The following is an 18475-nucleotide window of genomic DNA, read 5'->3' as shown; positions in this document are numbered from 1 at the left end:
AAACTCCCCACAATTGAACCCATTTTGTAAACTAGACCCCTCAAAGAATTCATCTAAGGGTGTACTGAGCATTTTAACCTTCAGGTGATTCACAAAGCTTTATAACAATTAAAAAATAGGCCCAATTTAAAGGAGTGGGTCTCATAGACTTGTAATGCACATACACTAAGTATATGGGCTGGCAAACATTTCCCTGTGGGGTACACCTCAACCTTTTTCTGAACAAGTATTTTACACCCAGCATAACCACCGACCCTTGTTAATAATTTGACTCTGACTGTAGCAGCACCGAACACGTTAACCCTGTTGATCTAGTGGCGGTGGATGATGAGACGTGGAGGAAGGCCTGATTAAAAATAGGCCCAATTTAAAGGAGCGGGTCTCATTGACTTGTATTGCTATAAACTAAGTGTATGGGCTGGCAAACATTTCCCCTGTGGGGTACACCTCAACCTTTTTCTGATCAAGTATTTTACGCCCAGCATATCCACTGACCTTTGTTAATAATTTGACACTGGCTGTAGCAGCATGGAACACGTTAACCCTGTTGATCTAGTGGCGGTGGATGATGAGACGTGGAGGAAAGCCTCATTAAAAATTAGGCCCAATGTAAAGGAGCGGGTCTCCTAGACTTGGAATCCCCATACACTAAGTGTATGGGCTGGCAAACATTTCCCCTTGGGGGTTCATATTTTTTTAAATTTGGCAACGGGCATCATAACACCTTTGCCAAAAAATAGAGTGGCTGGAGCATGATGAAATACGTTCACACTGGTATTCGAGTGGTGGTGGATGGTGAGGATGAGGAGAAGGAGGAGGACACCAAATAGCCAAAATCAGGAAGCGTATACCGATGTTTGGTTGTGAAAAGGTGCATGGGAATACACCTCCCAAATCGACACTACAATGGAGTTTGTTTCGCTGTCATCATTTGGTGGTGTTGAGTAGTCTGGCCCAATCCATCCCTTGATCATTTTTATAAGAGTCAGCCTGTCTGCATTTTCCGTTGAAAGGCGAATGTACTTATCTGTGATAATACCACCAGCGGCACTAAAAACCCACTCTGACAAAGCGCTAGCAGCAGGGCAGGCCAGGACCTCCAAGGCATAGAAAGCCAATTCATGCCACGTGTCCAGCTTGGATACCCAATAATTAAAAGGCACTGGGGAATCACGGAGGACGTTGGTATGGTCAGCAAGGTACTCCTTCAGCATCTTAGAAAGCATTGCATTCCTTGTGAGTGTCATGATCCAGGACGGGATTTCGCTTTGACCCGTCCTGGTTAGACTATGGGTTAATTGTGCTGCCTCTCTCTGGCAGCCGGAGGCTATTTAGTGCTCACTGGACCTGGGTCCGGTGTCAGTTATACTCCTGCCCTCGGCTGAGTTAAGTGACCTCTTGTATACGTGTGCCTTGTGCCTGATATCTTGCTTGCTTGTTCGGTTGTGATCTGGTTCTGTCCCTGTTACGAGTTCTGCCTGACCCTCTTGTACTGCGCTACCTCTCGTGTATGACTCTCTGCTTGTGACCCGACTCCTCTCTGCTCGTCCCCTTGGTACCACGTCGCCCTCTTGTGTATGACCTTTGGCTCTGTTTGACTACCCATCTGTTTGTCGCTCCTGTGCCTCGTTTGCCCGTACTGCTGTGACCACTGTTTTGCCTGACTCTGAGTTGTTATATGGTGTCCTGTCCTATCTGAATACAGGACGCTAAGCCCCGCCCCCTTGCAGTTACATGACCATAGGTCCCGTGCAGACTATTCAGTTTCAGTGTCCGCAGGTCCTATGCTTCTTTACCTTCCAGCGCTGACTGGACCCTGACACTATTAGCCTGAAGCTCGCATGGTCACCTCTGCTGCCCTGCTCCCCAGGTAACTCTTAGCACTGCTTCTGTACTCAGGACACGCGCACTGGCTCTATGAGCAAGTGCAGTGCGGTGTCTCTGACAGTGAGATTACCCCGCACCTCAGTGCCAGGGTGATGGGAGGGTCTGAGAAAACTGTCCCAGAACTTTGCCAGTGTTCCCCTGCCTCTGCTGGGTTGGAGTTGGGTCTTTCTCGCCTGTCTTCCTTGGTTGGCCAATGAACTGTTATCTCTGCCGCCAGCGTTTTGAGATGGGAATTTTTTTAATAATTCGGCAACAATGGCCCTGTGGTACTGCACCATTTTAGTACACCTGTCTGCCTCTGGAACAAGAGATTGAAAGTTCTCCTTGTAGCATGGGTCTAAAAGTGTCACTACCCAGTAATGACTGTTACGCAATATTTTTACAATACGAGGGTCACGGGAAAGACAGCGCAACATAAAGTGTCCGAGTGTGGGATCAGTTATCTCAGGGCAATCAGCTTGGTGGGATGAAGGAGGATCAGGGTAAGGAATATACGGTCCAGATTCATGGCTACTGTGACTTGACCATGTGGAAGACAGGGTGCTAGTGGTGGTGGAAAAGTAACTGGAAGTATTATCCGCTATCCAACCAACAACCTTTTCACACTGCTCGGGCTTCAATAGTGCTGTCTTGCTGCAGTCCCCTAGGACTTGGGACACTAAGGACCTTCGAGAAGATGTGGGTGTTTTTGGTGGCCCAATTTCAGCTTGGCCACAGCCTCTGCATGCACCATCACCATCACTTCCCCATCCCTTGCCACGCGCCTTGGCCATTATAAATGGACTAGAATATTATACACGTTCACAACAAATGGCTGATTTGATTTGTGCGGGAAAACCACACTTTTACCTATCTGGACTGTAGGTAAAAATGTTTTGTGGCTTATCAGATTTGTGTCAATAAGTACGGTAACAGACTGCAAAAAAACTACAATATTTAGGCCTAAAATTGCCTGTTAGGGAGATACCACACCGACAAATGTGTGGCCTGTATTTTTGGGGTTTTTTTTGCTAAATAGTGCTGTATATAAGTATAGTGACACACAGGACAAAAATGGAAAGCCGGCCTAAACTGCCCAAACTTAGAGCACACACAGATATGAGCTGGCACGGAGATACCACACCGACAAATGTGGGGCCTGTATTTTTGGGGTTTTTTTTGCTAAATAGTGCTGTATATAAGTACAGTGACACACAGGACAAAAATGGAAAACTGGCCTAAACTGCCCAAACTTGGAGCACGCATATGTGGCCTGTATTTTTTGCTTTTATTGCTAAATAGTGCTGTAAATACAGTTGTGGCCAAAAGTATTGACACCCCTGCAATTCTGTCAGATAATACTCAGTTTCTTCCTGAAAATGATTGCAAACACAAATTCTTTGGTATTATTATCTTCATTTAATTTGTCTTAAATGAAAAAAACACAAAAGAGAATGAAGCAAAAAGCAAAACATTGATCATTTCACACAAAACTCCAAAAATGGGCCAGAAAAAAGTATTGGCACCCTCAGACTAATACTTGGTTGCACAACCTTTAGCCAAAATAACTGCGACCAACTCCTTCCGGTAACCATCAATGAGTTTCTTATAATGCTCTGCTGGAATTTTAGACCATTCTTCTTTGGCAAACTGCTCCAGGTCCCTGATATTTGAAGGTGCCTTCTCCAAACTGTCATTTTTAGATCTCTCCACAGGTGTTCTATGGGATTCAGGTCTGGACTCATTGCTGGCCACCTTAGAAGTCTCCAGTGCTTTCTCTCAAACCATTTTCTAGTGCTTTTTGAAGTGTGTTTTGGGTCATTGTCCTGCTGGAAGACCCATGACCTCTGAGGGAGACCCAGCTTTCTCACACTGGGCCCTACATTATGCTGCAAAATTTGTTGGTAGTCTTCAGACTTCATAATGCCATGCACACGGTCAAGCAGTCCAGTGCCAGAGGCAGCAAAGCAACCCCAAAACATCAGGGAACCTCCACCATGTTTGACTGTAGGGACCGTGTTTTTTTTCTTTGAATGCCTCTTTTTTTCTCCTGTAAACTCTATGTTGATGCCTTTGCACAAAAAGCTCTACTTTTGTCTCATCTGACCAGAGAACATTCTTCCAAAATGTTTTAGGCTTTTTCAGGTAAGTTTTGGCAAACTCCAGCCTGGCTTTTTTATATCTCGGGGTAAGAAGTGGGGTCTTCCTGGGTCTCCTACCATACAGTCCCTTTTCATTCAGACGCCGACGGATAGTAGGGGTTGACACTGTTGTACCCTCGGACTGCAGGGCAGCTTGAACTTGTTTGGATGTTAGTCGAGGTTCTTTATCCAACATCCGCACAATCTTTTGTTTAAATCTCTTGTCAATTTTTCTTTTCCGTCCACATCTAGGGAGGTTAGCCACAGTGCCATGGGCTTTAAACTTCTTGATGACACTGCGCACGGTAGACACAGGAACATTCAGGTCTTTGGAGATGGACTTGTAGCCTTGACATTGCTCATGCTTCCTCACAATTTGGTTTCCCAAATCCTCAGACAGTTCTTTGGTCTTCTTTCTTTTCTCCATGCTCAATGTGGTACACACAAGGACACAGGAAAGAGGTTGAGTCAACTTTAATCCATGTCAACTGGCTGCAAATGTGATTTAGTTATTGCCAACACCTGTTAGGTGCCACAGGTAAGGTACAGGTGCTGTTAATTACACAAAATAGAGAAGCTTCACATGATTTTTCAAACAGTGCCAATACTTTTGTCCACCCTCTTTTTTATGTTTGGTGTGGAATTATATCCAATTTGGCTTTAGGACAATTCTTTTTGTGTTTTTTCATTTAAGACAAATTAAATGAAGATAATAATACCAAAGAATTTGTGTTTGCAATCATTTTCAGGAAGAAACTGAGTATTATCTGACAGAATTGCAGGGGTGTCAATACTTTTGGCCACAACTGTAAGTACAGTGACACACAGGACTAAAATGGAAAACCGGCTTAAACTGGCCAAACTCGGAGCATGCACAGATGTGAGCCGGCACGGAGATACCACACTGAAAAATGTGTGGCCTGTATTTTTTGCTTTATTTGGCTAAATAGTGCAGTATATATGTACAGTGACACACAGGACAAAAATGGAAAACTCACCTAAACTGCCCAGACTTGGAGCACGCACAGATATGAGCTAGCACGGAGATACCACACTGAAAAATGTGTGGCATGTATTTTTTGCTTTTTTGGCTAAATAGTGCTGTATATAACTACAGTGACAGACAGCAAAAAAATTGAATTTAGGGCTAAAATGACCAAACTTTTTAGCAGACGGATGGATGAGGCGTGTCACAGATATACCGCACTGTAAAATATGTGGCTTGTATGTATTTTTTGGGTGGTTCAGCAAAATGGTGTCAAGAAATTGTGTAAGAAACTCAAAAAAACTACTCTACCGTACCACATAAAAATAAAATATTTCACTGTGTACTCAAAAGTGATTTTTGGGACCCCTTTAAAATTGCAGGATTTTCATGCTGTGCTAGGAAAGGTCTCTGGCTGTATTGTGCACTGTCAAAAAGCAAACGGAGAAAAAAGAAAAAGGGCTCAGGATTGATTTTCAATAAAAAAAGCTCTATTAACCCTGGCCAAAAAATTTTTCCAAGCCAATTAGACCTGGGGCTAGGTATATATGGTCAATATATCCTACAGGTATGCAGCACCAGCACACAGAAAGGGAATGGACCCTCTTGATGTATGCAATGATATGTATATACACACATACAGTGCCTGCAGGCCTTGCACTGATATGTATAGAGCGCCGTACACTACCCTGCCTACCTAACACTGCAACCTATGTACTCTGGAATTAGTCCTTATAAGGACTGTTGGTTTAGTTGGATTTGAGTAGTTTGCGATGGTAGACCCCACACTGACTACTAAATCCCCAAATCTGACCCTATCTCGGCAGCAGCTCTCCCTACACTAACTAAATCCGGAGGTGAATGCGCCGAGCAGAGCAGCGTCTGTTCTCTTATACCCCTGATGATGCTGTGCGGCCAGTCAATCACTGCACAACCACAACAAAGATGGCTGCGGTGTTTCAGAACCTGGCAGACAATCCCTGCATCGTGATTGGGTCTCTAAAGTCCAACAAAAAAGCTGGGTGGAGACCCGAGTTCCCGCAGAGTAATCCCGGAAATGCTCGGTGCTTGCCGAGTACACCGTGTACCGTGATACTCAGGCGAGTAACGTGTAGTGGCGAGCAAGTTCGCCAATATCTACTCACATTATATTCATGTCATTCTAAAAAAAAAAGATAACATGAAAAACTACAGGTGTTGATGCATTGTAAACAATTTAATAAGCTTGCTAGCATATAAACATATACAAAAATATTCTTTTGATGTATTACCCACTTTTTCATTTTACACATTGAGATAGTAATACCCCATAGTTCTTCACTAGTCTTAGTGCAACCAGGAAAAAAATACAAAAAGTTGGTAACAAAAGACAGAAATATAAGGATTGATCAAGATACAAAATGTAAAAAAAAATATTCTTTTGGATGTGATTTGGACAGGAGCTCATTACTTGATTGTTTCATTATCCAAAATCACATGACATGGAGGGGCATAAGCTGCCAGTACTGTATATGTCATATATTGTAACACCCTGGGCTCACTATAACACTGTACAGGTAATGCCTGGTGCATTCAATAAATATACGGTACATATAAATATTTGCTTCTTTTAAAGTAGCAGCAGTTTGTTATTCACACAAAGTTTTTTGGATTTTTAACTCTTTGTATTTTTGTAATCCAAGTGTGCATAAACGTTGGTCATTCATCGTCACGTCTTGAGGTTTGAAGAAAGAGAAGGTAAAGCCCATTATAGCATCTTTGTATTAAATCGTCCTTAGTATATTCAGCCATTACAGCAATCAACATTACTCCAGTTTGATTTCACCTGCGTACAGGGTTATCAATAGAATGATGGCAAATCCGGAGAGCAGACCTGCATTCTGAATGATAAAATAGATCATGTCCGTTTTCCGTCCTTTAATCTTGTCTTTGAACATTTCATTCATTTCTGGAAACTATAAAAACAAAACAAAAGGAATAGGTAAATAAGTATATTTTTCTAAAAATGACTAACCGTAATTGTTTGCTGCCACCGTGACGTGGGGCTACATGAAGACTTTCTATAGTGTATCTATCCAATTGCAATGAGTGACCTCTCCAGTTTGCTACATGTAACTTTGTCTGAAAGCTATCAACATTTTTACTTATGAAAACAATATAGGAGACTTTTAGGCTATGTTCACACATTGCAGTTTTGCTGCATATTTTTATGCAAATTTTAAGCTTCATTTTACAGTACCAGCAAAAACTATGTGATTTTAGAAATCTCATGCACACATGTTTTTTTTTTTCTTGACTGGACTTGGAAAACTGTTGTATTTTGAAATCTGCAGCATGTCACTCTTTTCAGTGCTTTTACAGCTCTTTTTCACCCATAGAAAGCAAAGATTAAGTGCAAAAATGCAGCAAAAAATGCAGGTATCAGCTTTTGCTGCATTTTTAGTGAAAAAAGCAGGTACGGCAGTATGTGAAACCCATTTATTTTTGTGATTTTTAAACCATAATGTCTGTTTCCTCACCTGAGAATGGTAGTTAGATTAGTTTGGTTTAACCCCTTTCTGACATCAGACGTACTATCCCGTCCATGGTACCCAGGCTTGTATGACCGGCGACGATCAGCTGACACCTGGCACTATGCGCCCCCGGCACATTAACCCCTGGCACACTGCAATCAAACATGATCGTAATGTACCGGGGGTTCAGGGAAGCATCAAGCAGGGAGGGGGCTCCCTGCGTGCTTCCCTGAGACCCCCAGAGCAGCGCAATGTGCTGCACTGCGATCTGACACTAGACAGTGATGTCCCCCCGGGACAATAAAATAAAGTTAAAAAAAAGTGTAAAAATAATTTATAAACAATCCCTAAATAAATTTAAAAAAAATATTTCCTAATAAATTCATTTTTTGCTAATAAAAAAACAATAAAAGTACACATATTTAGTATCGCCGCATCCGTAACGACCAGCCCTATAAAACTGTCCCACTAGTTAACCCCTTTAGTGAACCCCTTAAAAAATAAAAAACAAAGCAAAAAACAATGCTTTATCGCCATACCGCCGAACAAAAAGTGCAATAACACGTGATCAAAAGACGTATATAATAAACATGGCACCGCTGAAAACGTCATCTTGTCCCACAAAAAAACAGCCACCACACAGCGTCATTGGCGAAAAAATAAAAAAGTTATAGCTCGCAGAATAAAGCGATGCAAAAATAATTATTTTTTATACAAAATTGTTTTCATTGCATAAAAGCGCCAAAGCATAAAAAAGACATAAATGAGGTATCGCTGTAATCGTACTGACCCAAAGAATAAAATTTATCCACACGTAGAACGGTGTAAACGCGCTCCCCAAAAGAAATTCATGAAATGCTGGTTTTTGTTCATTCTGTGTCCCAAAAATCGGAATAAAAAGCGATCAAAAAATGTCATGTGTCTGAAAATGGTACCAATAAAAACGTCAACTCGTCCCGCAAAAAATAAGACCTCACGTGACTTGATGGGTCAAAATATGGAAACATTATAGCTCTCAAAATGTGGTGATGAAAAAGCTATTTTTACAATAAAAAGCGTCTTTTAGCGTATGACAGATGCCAAACATAAAAACCCTCTAAAAATAGTAAATCAAACCCCCCTTTATCACCCCCTTAGTTAGAGAAAAATAATAAAATTAAAAAAAATGTATTTATTTCCATTTTCCCATTAGGGTTAGGGCTAGGGCTAGGGTTAGGTTTAGGGTTAGGGCTAGGGTTAGGGCTAGGGTTAGGGCTGAGATTAGGGTTAGGGGTGTGTTGGAGTTAGGGTTGGAGTTAGAATTGGGGGGTTTCCACTGTTTAGGCACATCACGGGATCTCCAAACGCAACATGGCGTCTGATCTCAATTCCAGCCAATTCTGCGTTGAAAAAGTCAAATGGTGATCCTTCCCTTCCAAGTTCTGCCATGCACCCAAACAGTGCTTTGCCCCCACATATGGGGTATCAACCTACTCAGGACAAACTGCGCAACAACTTTTCGGGTCCAATTTCTCCTGTTACCCTTGGGAAAATAAAAAATTGGGGGCAAAAATATTTTTGTGGAAAAAAATATGATTTTTTTTATTTTTATGGCTCTACATTATAAACTTCTGTGAACCATTGGGGGGTTCAAAGTGCTCACCATACATCTAGATAAGTTCCTTGGGGGGTCTAGTTTCCAAAATGGGGTCACTTGTAGGGGGGTTTCCACAGTTTAGGCACAGCAGGGTCTCTCCAAAGACAACATGATGTCATGATCCCAGTGCAGGTTTTGACCTGCACGTCAGGGGTTAATGTCTTGTGCTCAGTGCAAGCTTTGACCTGCACACCTGGGGTTAATTGTTGTGGCCTCTCTTTGGTTCAGGCAGAGCTTTTTATAGCCCTGAGAAACTCCAAACCCTGTCAGTTATACTTTTGCCTTTGGCCGAGTGTTGTGACCCCTGTGTGCCTGTTTGTTGTCTTATAGCTTGCTTATATGGTTCTGATCTGGTTCTGTCCCCCGTTGTGAGTTTGCCTGTTGATTCTGTACTGTATATCTGCTTCTATGGTTTCTGACTTCTTGGCCACGTCTTGACTATCTGTTCTGTCTTGCCCTTTGGTAATTGTCATGCTATCTCATGCTTTGACCCCGGCCTGATCTGGTTTATGTCCCTGTCTATGCCAATTAGTAACTTTGTTCCGTAGTTACCATTCTAGGAGTTTTCCTGCAGCTCCTAGCTCTCTGGAGTTTAGGCCATGCCCCCAGCAGTCACGTGCTTCAGGTCCTGAGGGTCTGAAACACGCATCTTCTCTGCTGCTGCCTGCTCCACAGGTATCTCTGAGCACAGTTTGTCTTACTCAGGACACGTGCACTGGCTCAGTGAGCAAGTGCAGTGCGGTGTTCCTGACACATGACACCTGCAGACCATTCCATCAAAGTCTGCATTCCAAAATGTCACTACTTCCCTTCCGAGCCCCGACGTGTGCCCATACAGTAGTTTTCTCCCACATATGGGATATCAGTGTACTCAGGACAAATTAGACAACAACTTTTGGGATCCAATTTCTCCTGTTACCGTAGGGAAAATAAAAAAATTGGGGATTAAAAGATCATGTTTGTGGAAAAATATGATTTTTTTTATTTTCACGCTTGGGCGTTATGAACTTCTATGAAGCACTTGGGGGTTCAAAGTGCTCACCACACATCTAGATAAGTTCCTTGGGGGGTCTAGTTTTCAAAATGGGGTCACTTGAGGGTTTCCACAGTTTAGGCACATCAGGGTCTCTCTAAAGACAACATGACACCCGCAGACCATTCCATCAAAGTCTGCATTCCAAAACGTCACTACTTCCCTTCCGAGCCCCAACGTGTGTCCATACTGTAGTTTTCTCCCACATATGGGGTATCGGCGGACTCTGGACAAATTGGACAACAACTTTTGGGGTCCAATTTCTTCTATTACCCTTGGGAATATAAAAATATAAAAAAATTGGGACTAAAAGATCATGTTTGTGGAAAAATATGATTTTTTTTTTTCATGCACAGGAATAATAAACTTCTGTGAAGCACTAGTTTCCAAAATGGGGTCACTTGTGGGGGGTTTCCACAGTTTAGGCACATCAGGGGCTCTCCAAACCCGGCATGGCGTACGATCTCAATTCCAGCCAAAAAAGTCAAATGTCGCTGCTTCCCTTCTGAGCTCTGCCATGCACCCAATTAGTGGTTTAGACATGTAGTGGATACTGTGTCTGGAAGCACGTCCTGCCCCATCTACTGGCTAACACAAAGCTGTGGGATTGATCTCCCCAGTAAACAGCATACGTGCATATGTTGCCCCATCTACTGGCTTCTATAAGCATACTACAACAGGCAGTGGGACGGACCACCCCAATTAAAGAGTACATGAATCTTCACAATAGGTTTATTACCTATTGCCATGTATTTGGTACAGTATGTAACTGAAGAAGGTCAAAATTTGACCGAAACTTTTTTTTACGTACTACAATAAATATTCTTCTGAATATCCTAAAGTTGAGTGCTAGTTTTATAACTTATAACTACTTGGTTTGGGAACCTAACCTTTAGCACCATTACTTAAGTTGCGCTCACTGTGTTTCTCTTTCTTCCAAACGCGACATGGCGTCCGATCTCAATTCCAGCCAAAAAAGTCAAATGGTGCTGCTTCCCTTCCGAGCTCTGCCATGCGCCCAAATAGTCGTTTACCGCCACATATGGAGTATCAGCGTACTCAGTATAAATTGCACAATAACTTTTGGGGTCCTATTACCATTGGGAAAATAAAAATTGGGGGTGAAAAGATCATTTTTTTGGAAAAAATATTATTTTTTTAATTTTACGGCTGAACGTTATAAACTTCTGTGAAGCCCTTGGGGGTTCAAAGTTCTCACCACACATCTAGATAAGTTCCTTGGGGGTCTAGTTTCCAAAATGGTGTCATTTGTGGGAGGTTTCCACAGTTTAGGCACTCAGGGGCTTTCCAAATGTGACATGATGTCCCATCTCAATTGCAGCCTAAAAAGTCAAATGGCATTTCTTCCATTCCGAGCTCTGCCATGTGCCCAAATAGTGGTTTACCCCCACATGTGGGGTATCAGCGTGCTCAGGACAAATTGCACAATAACTTTTGGGGTCCTGTTACCCTTGGGAAAATAAAAATTGGCGGTGAAAAGATCATTTTTGCTGAAAAAATATGATTTTTCAATTGTACAGCTGTACGTTATAAACTTGTGTGAAGCCCTTGGGGGTTCAAAGTTCTCACCACATATCTAGATAAGTTCTTTAGGGGGTCTAGTATCCAAAATGGGGTCACTTGTGGGGGGTTTCCACTGTCTAGGCACATCAGGGGCTCTCCAAATGGGACATGGCGTCCGATCTCAATTCCAGACAATTTTGCGTTGAAAAAGTCAAACGGCGCTCCTTCCCTTCTGAGCTCTGCCATGCACCGAAACAGTGGTCCCCCCCTCATATCAGGTATCATCGTACTCAGGACAAATTGCAGAATAACTTTTGCAGTCCAATTTCTCTTGTTACTCTTGGTAAAATAAAAAAAATTGGACCTGAATTAATTTTTTTGTGAAAAAAAGTTAAATGTTCATTTTTTTTTTTTAAACATTCAAAAAATTCCTGTGAAGCACCTAAAGGGTTAATAAACTTCTTGAATGTGGTTTTCAGCACCTTGAGTGGTGCAGTTTTTATAATGGTGTCACTTTAGGGTATTTTCTATCATATAGACCCCTCAAAGTGGCTTCAAATGTGATGTGGTCCCTAAAAAAAAAAAAAAGGTGTTGTAAAAATGAGAAATCACTTTTAACCCTTATAACTTCCTAAAAAAAAAATTTGGCTCCAAAATTGTGCTGATGTAAAGTAAACATGTGGGAAATGTTACTTGTTAAGTTTTGTGTGTGCCATATCTCTGTGATTTAAGGGCATAAAAAAAGTTGGAAAATTGCAAAATTTTCAAAATTTTTGCCAAATTTCCATTTTTTTCACAAATAAACGCAAGTTATTTGAATGAAATATTACCACTAACATGAATTTCAATAGGTCACGAGAAAAACAATGTCAGAATCACCAGGATCCATGGAAGCGTTCCAGTTATAAATGGACAGTGGTCAGAATTGTAAAAATTGGCTCGGTCATTAACGTGCAAACCACCCTTAAGGGGGTTTTACACATAGCGATATCGCTAGCAATATCGCTAAAGCGTCACCGACTTTGTGACGTAGCAGCGATATTGCTAGCGATATCGCTATGTGTGATACTTACCTCCGACCGGCTCCCCCGCTGTCTGTTGCTGATCGCGCGAGATCAGCCGGGTCCATTTCTCGTCGGGCGCTTCCTGCTGGTGCCGACGAGCGACGTATGGACGCGAGCGGGAGGACTTCAGCATCGCTGCGTGTGAAAAGTAAGTAACGACCGCTGCTGCGTCGCTACATCGCTGTGAGATCTGCCTGTTTGGCAGCTCACTAGCGACCATTTAGCGATGCACCAGCGATCCTGACCGGGTCGTATCGTGGTCGGATCGCTGGTGCATCGCTAAATGTAAAGGGGCCTTTAGGGGTAAAGGGATTAATTAAATTAGTGATATTTGTAAAGTAAACATTGGCCGACCAAGGTGTGAAATTTAACAATACCTAACCAACTCAAGAGCCCACCAATGTGCAACTATACAATGTCCTACAAACTCAATGCTATGGAAAAGTCTTAGATAAACTATTTCCTACCAATTCAACTCCCCCCATTATTACATTTGTAATTGTGTAAATTTTCATGAGCTCATGTGAACTTTTTTGTTCAGAATAGTCACTATTCTTTCAGACATAAAAATCTTTTTCCACTAAAATATTTGATCAATTGCCTTTTTTCCAAAATGAATTTGTGGTTTCACATGTGTTTTGCGTTGGTGATCTAACACCTTGCATTGTTCATACAGCAAAGCTGATCTTTGAGATCCTGAAAAACGCAGTAAAAACACAGCAAAACCAGCTTTTAGTAAGCAGCTCCTTTACTGCCAAGAGAGCAGGTTTTGCCTACAGAAAAAATGCAGCAAAAACACAACGTGTGAACATTGCCTAAATGTCCTCTAAAAAAAATGCCACTACTGCTTTTAATTTGTTACATCCTTTAATTGATAGGATCAGGGCCCCAAAATTGTTCATGCTTCTATGACGAATTGTGTAGACAGGAATCTCAACAAGAATTTTGTCCAAAGTACCTGTTATGAAGAATAAATTTTTAACCAATCACATTGCAATTTTTTTTCTATGTTTCACATAGGTTGTGTGTCATTACGAGAGTTCCCAGAGTGCACTTACCAGGGTGCCAAATGCCAGAATGGCAAGCAGAGCACATTTTATTTAAATTGCTGTCCCAATTTTCTATGCCATTCCTAAGATCTAAAATGGTTTTCCAAGTATAATTGTTTGATTTCTTACTCCCCAAGCCTGTCAAAGCTAAAAACATGAACCTGAACACTGCTCACCTAGCACTGCTGCAAGAGCTAACTCTCCGCTGCTGCTATGGTCTTTGTTGCTTCTGCTGAGATAGCCCACATGAGACCACTGGGGCAACAGCATGAAGCTTGCACTGGAGCAGCGATGGATGAGTAATGGTTTATTTTTTCAACTTTGGATTTAGGTAGTATAAAAAATTATTATTGGAAAACTCGTAACTGCGGAAACAGCTGATTATGGGGGTGTCGGACCTCACACCAACATCAATCTGATATTAACTACTTATCCCAGGGATAGGTCCTCAATTTTAAAGTAATAGACAACCCCTTTAAACTTTTAACACACTTTAATAATAATAATAACAATTTTTATTTTTATTTAGCGCTAACATATTCCGCAGCGCTTTACACTTTGCATCTTACCATATCTGCCAGTCCTATGTACAGAAACATTCCTCCAGCGATTCCAAAGATAACATTAGGTTCAAAGTTGTTTCCTACTACAATCCCAATTATCATTCCAAGATAACATGTACATGCTGAAACAAAGTTGAAGAATAATGCCTGGGGAATACTCATTCCGGAACTTATCAAGATCGCAAAATCACCTGAAAATAAGAACATGTAATAGGTAAGATATAATACACACAGATTATATATTGTTTATGCTTTTATACTTTTTATAACTTTGCATGATGAGTATTCACGTGTGTAAAGATTGAAAACATGTTGCTGTTATTATTATTATTATTATTATTATTATTAGTAGTAGTAGTAGTAGTAGTAGTAGTAGCTTTCTGGAAGATACAGTAATTTGTATTAACTAAAAGCTTACATGTCATCCTGCTGTACTGTAAAAATCCCATCTTTTGATACAAGGACAAGTCACAGATCTCTCAACCTGAACTTAACAACCTCATGGGATTATATTTATGGGACAAATACTTAGATCCCAAAAAATGAGAAGGGTATTCAATGAGGGATACCTTTATTGGCTAACCAGAGAAACAGTACTACAATATTATTTTGTATTTTACATCGTATTTATGGGACACAAATTCTGTCCTCCCCCTATCATTAAAATAATCGATGAACTGGCTCTTCGCCATAGGCAATCTTCAAGGAGCGTCTGACAAGCATTGCACAGTGAGCCTCTAGCCAGCTGGAGTAACAGAGTAACCCCCGACCCCAGCGATGTCGCTGGTGAGAGCTGCCTGTGTGGCAGCTCACTAGCGACCACTTAGCGATGCACCAGCGATCCTGACCGCGTCATATCGTTGTCGGGATCACTGGTGCATCGCTAAGTGTGACAGTACCTTAAGGTAGCCGGCACATGTCGCTGTAAGCACTGACTATGCAGAGCACAGCATGCCAGCAGTCAAGATTGCCACCTCTCTTCTCATTTGAAAATTTTTTGGGATGAGGAGTAGAGACCTGCTGGGGGAGTTATCCCAACTTAAAAAAAAAAAATTGGGGTTGAAATTTTTCTTAATATCCCAAACATTTGATTGGAACTTTGAAAAATCCATGTGCCTGCTGCCAAAACAGTCCTATTCAGGTGAATGTTACTGATCTTCAGTAATAGAAATTACTGTAAAAAAATTATTATTCACAATAATAATCAGAAATAGACAAATGAATGTGTATAGAGAACCTATTACAAGATAGCGCCCTTTAAAACCCACAATAATTATAAAATATATGTCTCTTGTACCCCCTTTCTTATCCAAGACTTAAACTACGGTAAATTAACAAATTATTCTGGCTTTGAATATTTAATGAGAATTCTAAAATAATAATTAAAATATAATTATTTGCTCCTTGCAGTAACTTGCGAGATGTGTTAACCGCACTGTGCAATATGCTATAGAGATTTTATATTATTATTATTATTATTATTATTATTGTAATATTGACTAGAACATTACACTTCTTACCAAATTCATGGGGAAACTCTTCACACAGAATTGCAATAGATGTGCTCAGCCCCTGCAATGTGGACAGGGTAAATGAAGCTCCAATAGCAAGGCCATCAATGAAGTTATGTAGGCCATCACTCAATGTGATCATCCATGCCAGTGTGCCTATATCTCTCAGCGGTGTCCATCTGCAACAACGAGCCTCTTCTGAGTCCTGTAACATATGGTAATGTGAAAGAGAAGGTAAATGACAGCAGACATGTTTAATTCTGTAGCTTCTTTGTCAGAACAGTTAATCAGAAAGGCCTCTAATATAAGCCACCCTTAACAGTAAAGGGGCACGCTGGGCAAAACCTATCACTATTTTACTCCACGGAGTGGCGCAGGATACAGGTATTCTCTCACTATACCTTGTTGTATGAGTGAGATGTCACAAAATCCAGAGGTGTAACTTGAGAATTTTTTCATTTATAGAAGAAGGTACCAAGTCCCATTTGCAATGGCTATCAGTTAACCCCTAATTTCTCATTCAGATGTCCGTTTTACAAGTTCTATCCTACTATAGTCAAAAGGGCTTCTTACATGTCAAAATCACTGAGACACATCCGACATTGATCCAAGTGTCCAATCAAAATAACCAATGCAAGTTTGTGAGTGTTCTCATGGATTCGTGAACAAAATGGACGGCACTCGGCTGCTATCCGTGTACTGTCCATTTTTCAGGGACTGCTAGGTAGGAAAAGGTAGAAAAACTTTTTTTCTCATCTGAGAAAACTGATGAAGATCTGACCAAACTCGAATGAAACTCAGATAACACTCTAATGAAAATCTGACGAAACTCTGAACAAAATTACTGATGAAACTCAGTCCATTTTCCTTGGACATGAATAAAATGGACGTCTGAATGAGCCCTTATAGCTGCACTCCTGATACAATACCATTAACAGGAATGTAATGTAAGACATCTGAAGTGTTTAATCACAGGAACTAAGCTAAGAACCAGTAGACCTGTCCTAAGTTCTTTTTTTTTGCCAGGGACAGAAAGTTGGTGGAAATGCAATCCAATCCAATTACCAGATACAAGGACAAAGATGTCAAAGAGCAATGAGTACATATAAAAATTATGAAGAAATGTTTACAAGTAGAAAGTGAAGGAACTGCCAGCTTAGAACATGAGGACCAGGTTTGTACTGCAATGTCTTTTGTGACACTTTATATGAGCGATTTAGCTGCATCAACAGATTCTGAAACTGTAATTAAGCCACTTTACTTACATATTTGGCAACACATGTGTAAAGCTGTCAAATTATAGGTGCTATAAAGAATTCTGACACCAATAAACATTTTCTCAGTTTAGCAAAGTCTAGTGTTAAAATCTTTAATTGTAATGGCTCCCAGGAGCTTATCTCTCATATTACCTGGCTAAATGCCAGCCCTGTAAGAAGTCCTAAGCAAAGAAATACAAAAATGCTGATTGTACTAATTCAGCCCATGTTGGTACCCACTGACTCATGAACAACAATTATGGATCTCACCAAAGGTGAAAGTTAGCCAGCCAAGAGTGTTTATCCATGTAAAGCTCTTCATTTCTGACGAAGGCTATGTTTCACTGAATTACTCAGAAATTAGTTAGAGACCATAGTTAAAGGGGGTATGCAATTTTTGAAACATTTTAAAACCACTACAAATATTAGAAAATAAAACATAACAAACATAGCCCACCTTTTCTTACCTTGGTAGATTCATGGCTGGTGCTCCAGTGGTCCTCCTGGTTTTTGTACATAAGCAGCTGGCACGTGACTGCTACAGCCAATCAGTAGCATACTACTGGCATCATCGCTCAGTGATTGGAGTCATGCCAATAGTACTGCACATGACCATCGAAACCACTGTCTGATTTCACTGGTTATGTTTAAAGAAACACCTGGAGGACTTTTGGAGCTTCAGCACTAAATCTGCTGGAAAAAAAAGGTGAGTAGTGTTTTAAAGTTTGCTGTTGTTTTTGACATTTTTTAAGAAGGAAAATCTTTAATGGGAACCTATAAGAAGAGAAACAGCAAAAAGAAAAAAAGAGTCTGACACGCAGCTCTTCTAACTAGATGTTTGGAATGGATAAAATATGTAAATATAAAAATGAAACTTACACTTTGTGAGTGGCACCAAAGTCACCACATACAATAAATGAGCCTCTACTGTGTTGAATCAGCCTGTAGTTTCTACACTGTTCGCCGTGGGTTACGGACTCCATAATCAGAAGTTTAGCTAAAAGAGAAAAATAGAAGAGCACCAGCCAACTCCACATCATGCGAATTATATAGACACCTTAGGTGTTGAATTATCGTATTCCATTTACACCACAGGAGGTGCGAGAAAGGAGACCGCCTATACGGGAAAGGAGACCGTCTATGCCTCCTAATCCCGGTGAGTATTGTGATTCTTGAATAGAGTCCTTCACCTCGGTAAGCACAGATTTTCACACTGAATCTCCACTCCTCAGGTAAATGGCAACTCCACCCTGGCGGCAACTCAGGAGGAGTGGAGATTCAGTGTGAAAATGGGTGCGTCTTCTTTGGGACTGCTGCGGTTTTGTCCCCCCAAC

The 18475-nt window shown here is 41.1% G+C and overlaps 1 protein-coding gene across 1 annotated transcript in view; it reads right to left on the bottom strand.

The window, feature by feature from the left end:
- Nucleotides 1–6198: 6198 nt before the first annotated feature.
- SLC39A8 (solute carrier family 39 member 8) overlaps nucleotides 6199–18475 on the bottom strand; it is a 61111-nt gene continuing 48834 nt past the window's right edge. The window contains exons 6-8 of the mRNA XM_073589256.1: nucleotides 15895–16090; nucleotides 14381–14565; nucleotides 6199–6947 (exon numbers count right to left, since the gene is read on the bottom strand). Coding sequence (XP_073445357.1) covers nucleotides 6798–6947; nucleotides 14381–14565; nucleotides 15895–16090 — 531 coding nt within the window. The 3' untranslated portion in view covers nucleotides 6199–6797. The remainder of the gene's footprint in view (nucleotides 6948–14380; nucleotides 14566–15894; nucleotides 16091–18475) is intronic.

This window comes from Dendrobates tinctorius, unplaced genomic scaffold (assembly GCF_039654945.1).
Source record: "Dendrobates tinctorius isolate UK_male_01 unplaced genomic scaffold, ASM3965494v1 ptg000011l, whole genome shotgun sequence".
Classification (NCBI taxonomy): Eukaryota; Metazoa; Chordata; class Amphibia; order Anura; family Dendrobatidae; genus Dendrobates; species Dendrobates tinctorius.
Note: the sequence above shows the minus strand (reverse complement) of the source record. Positions and strands in the feature narration are given on the sequence as shown.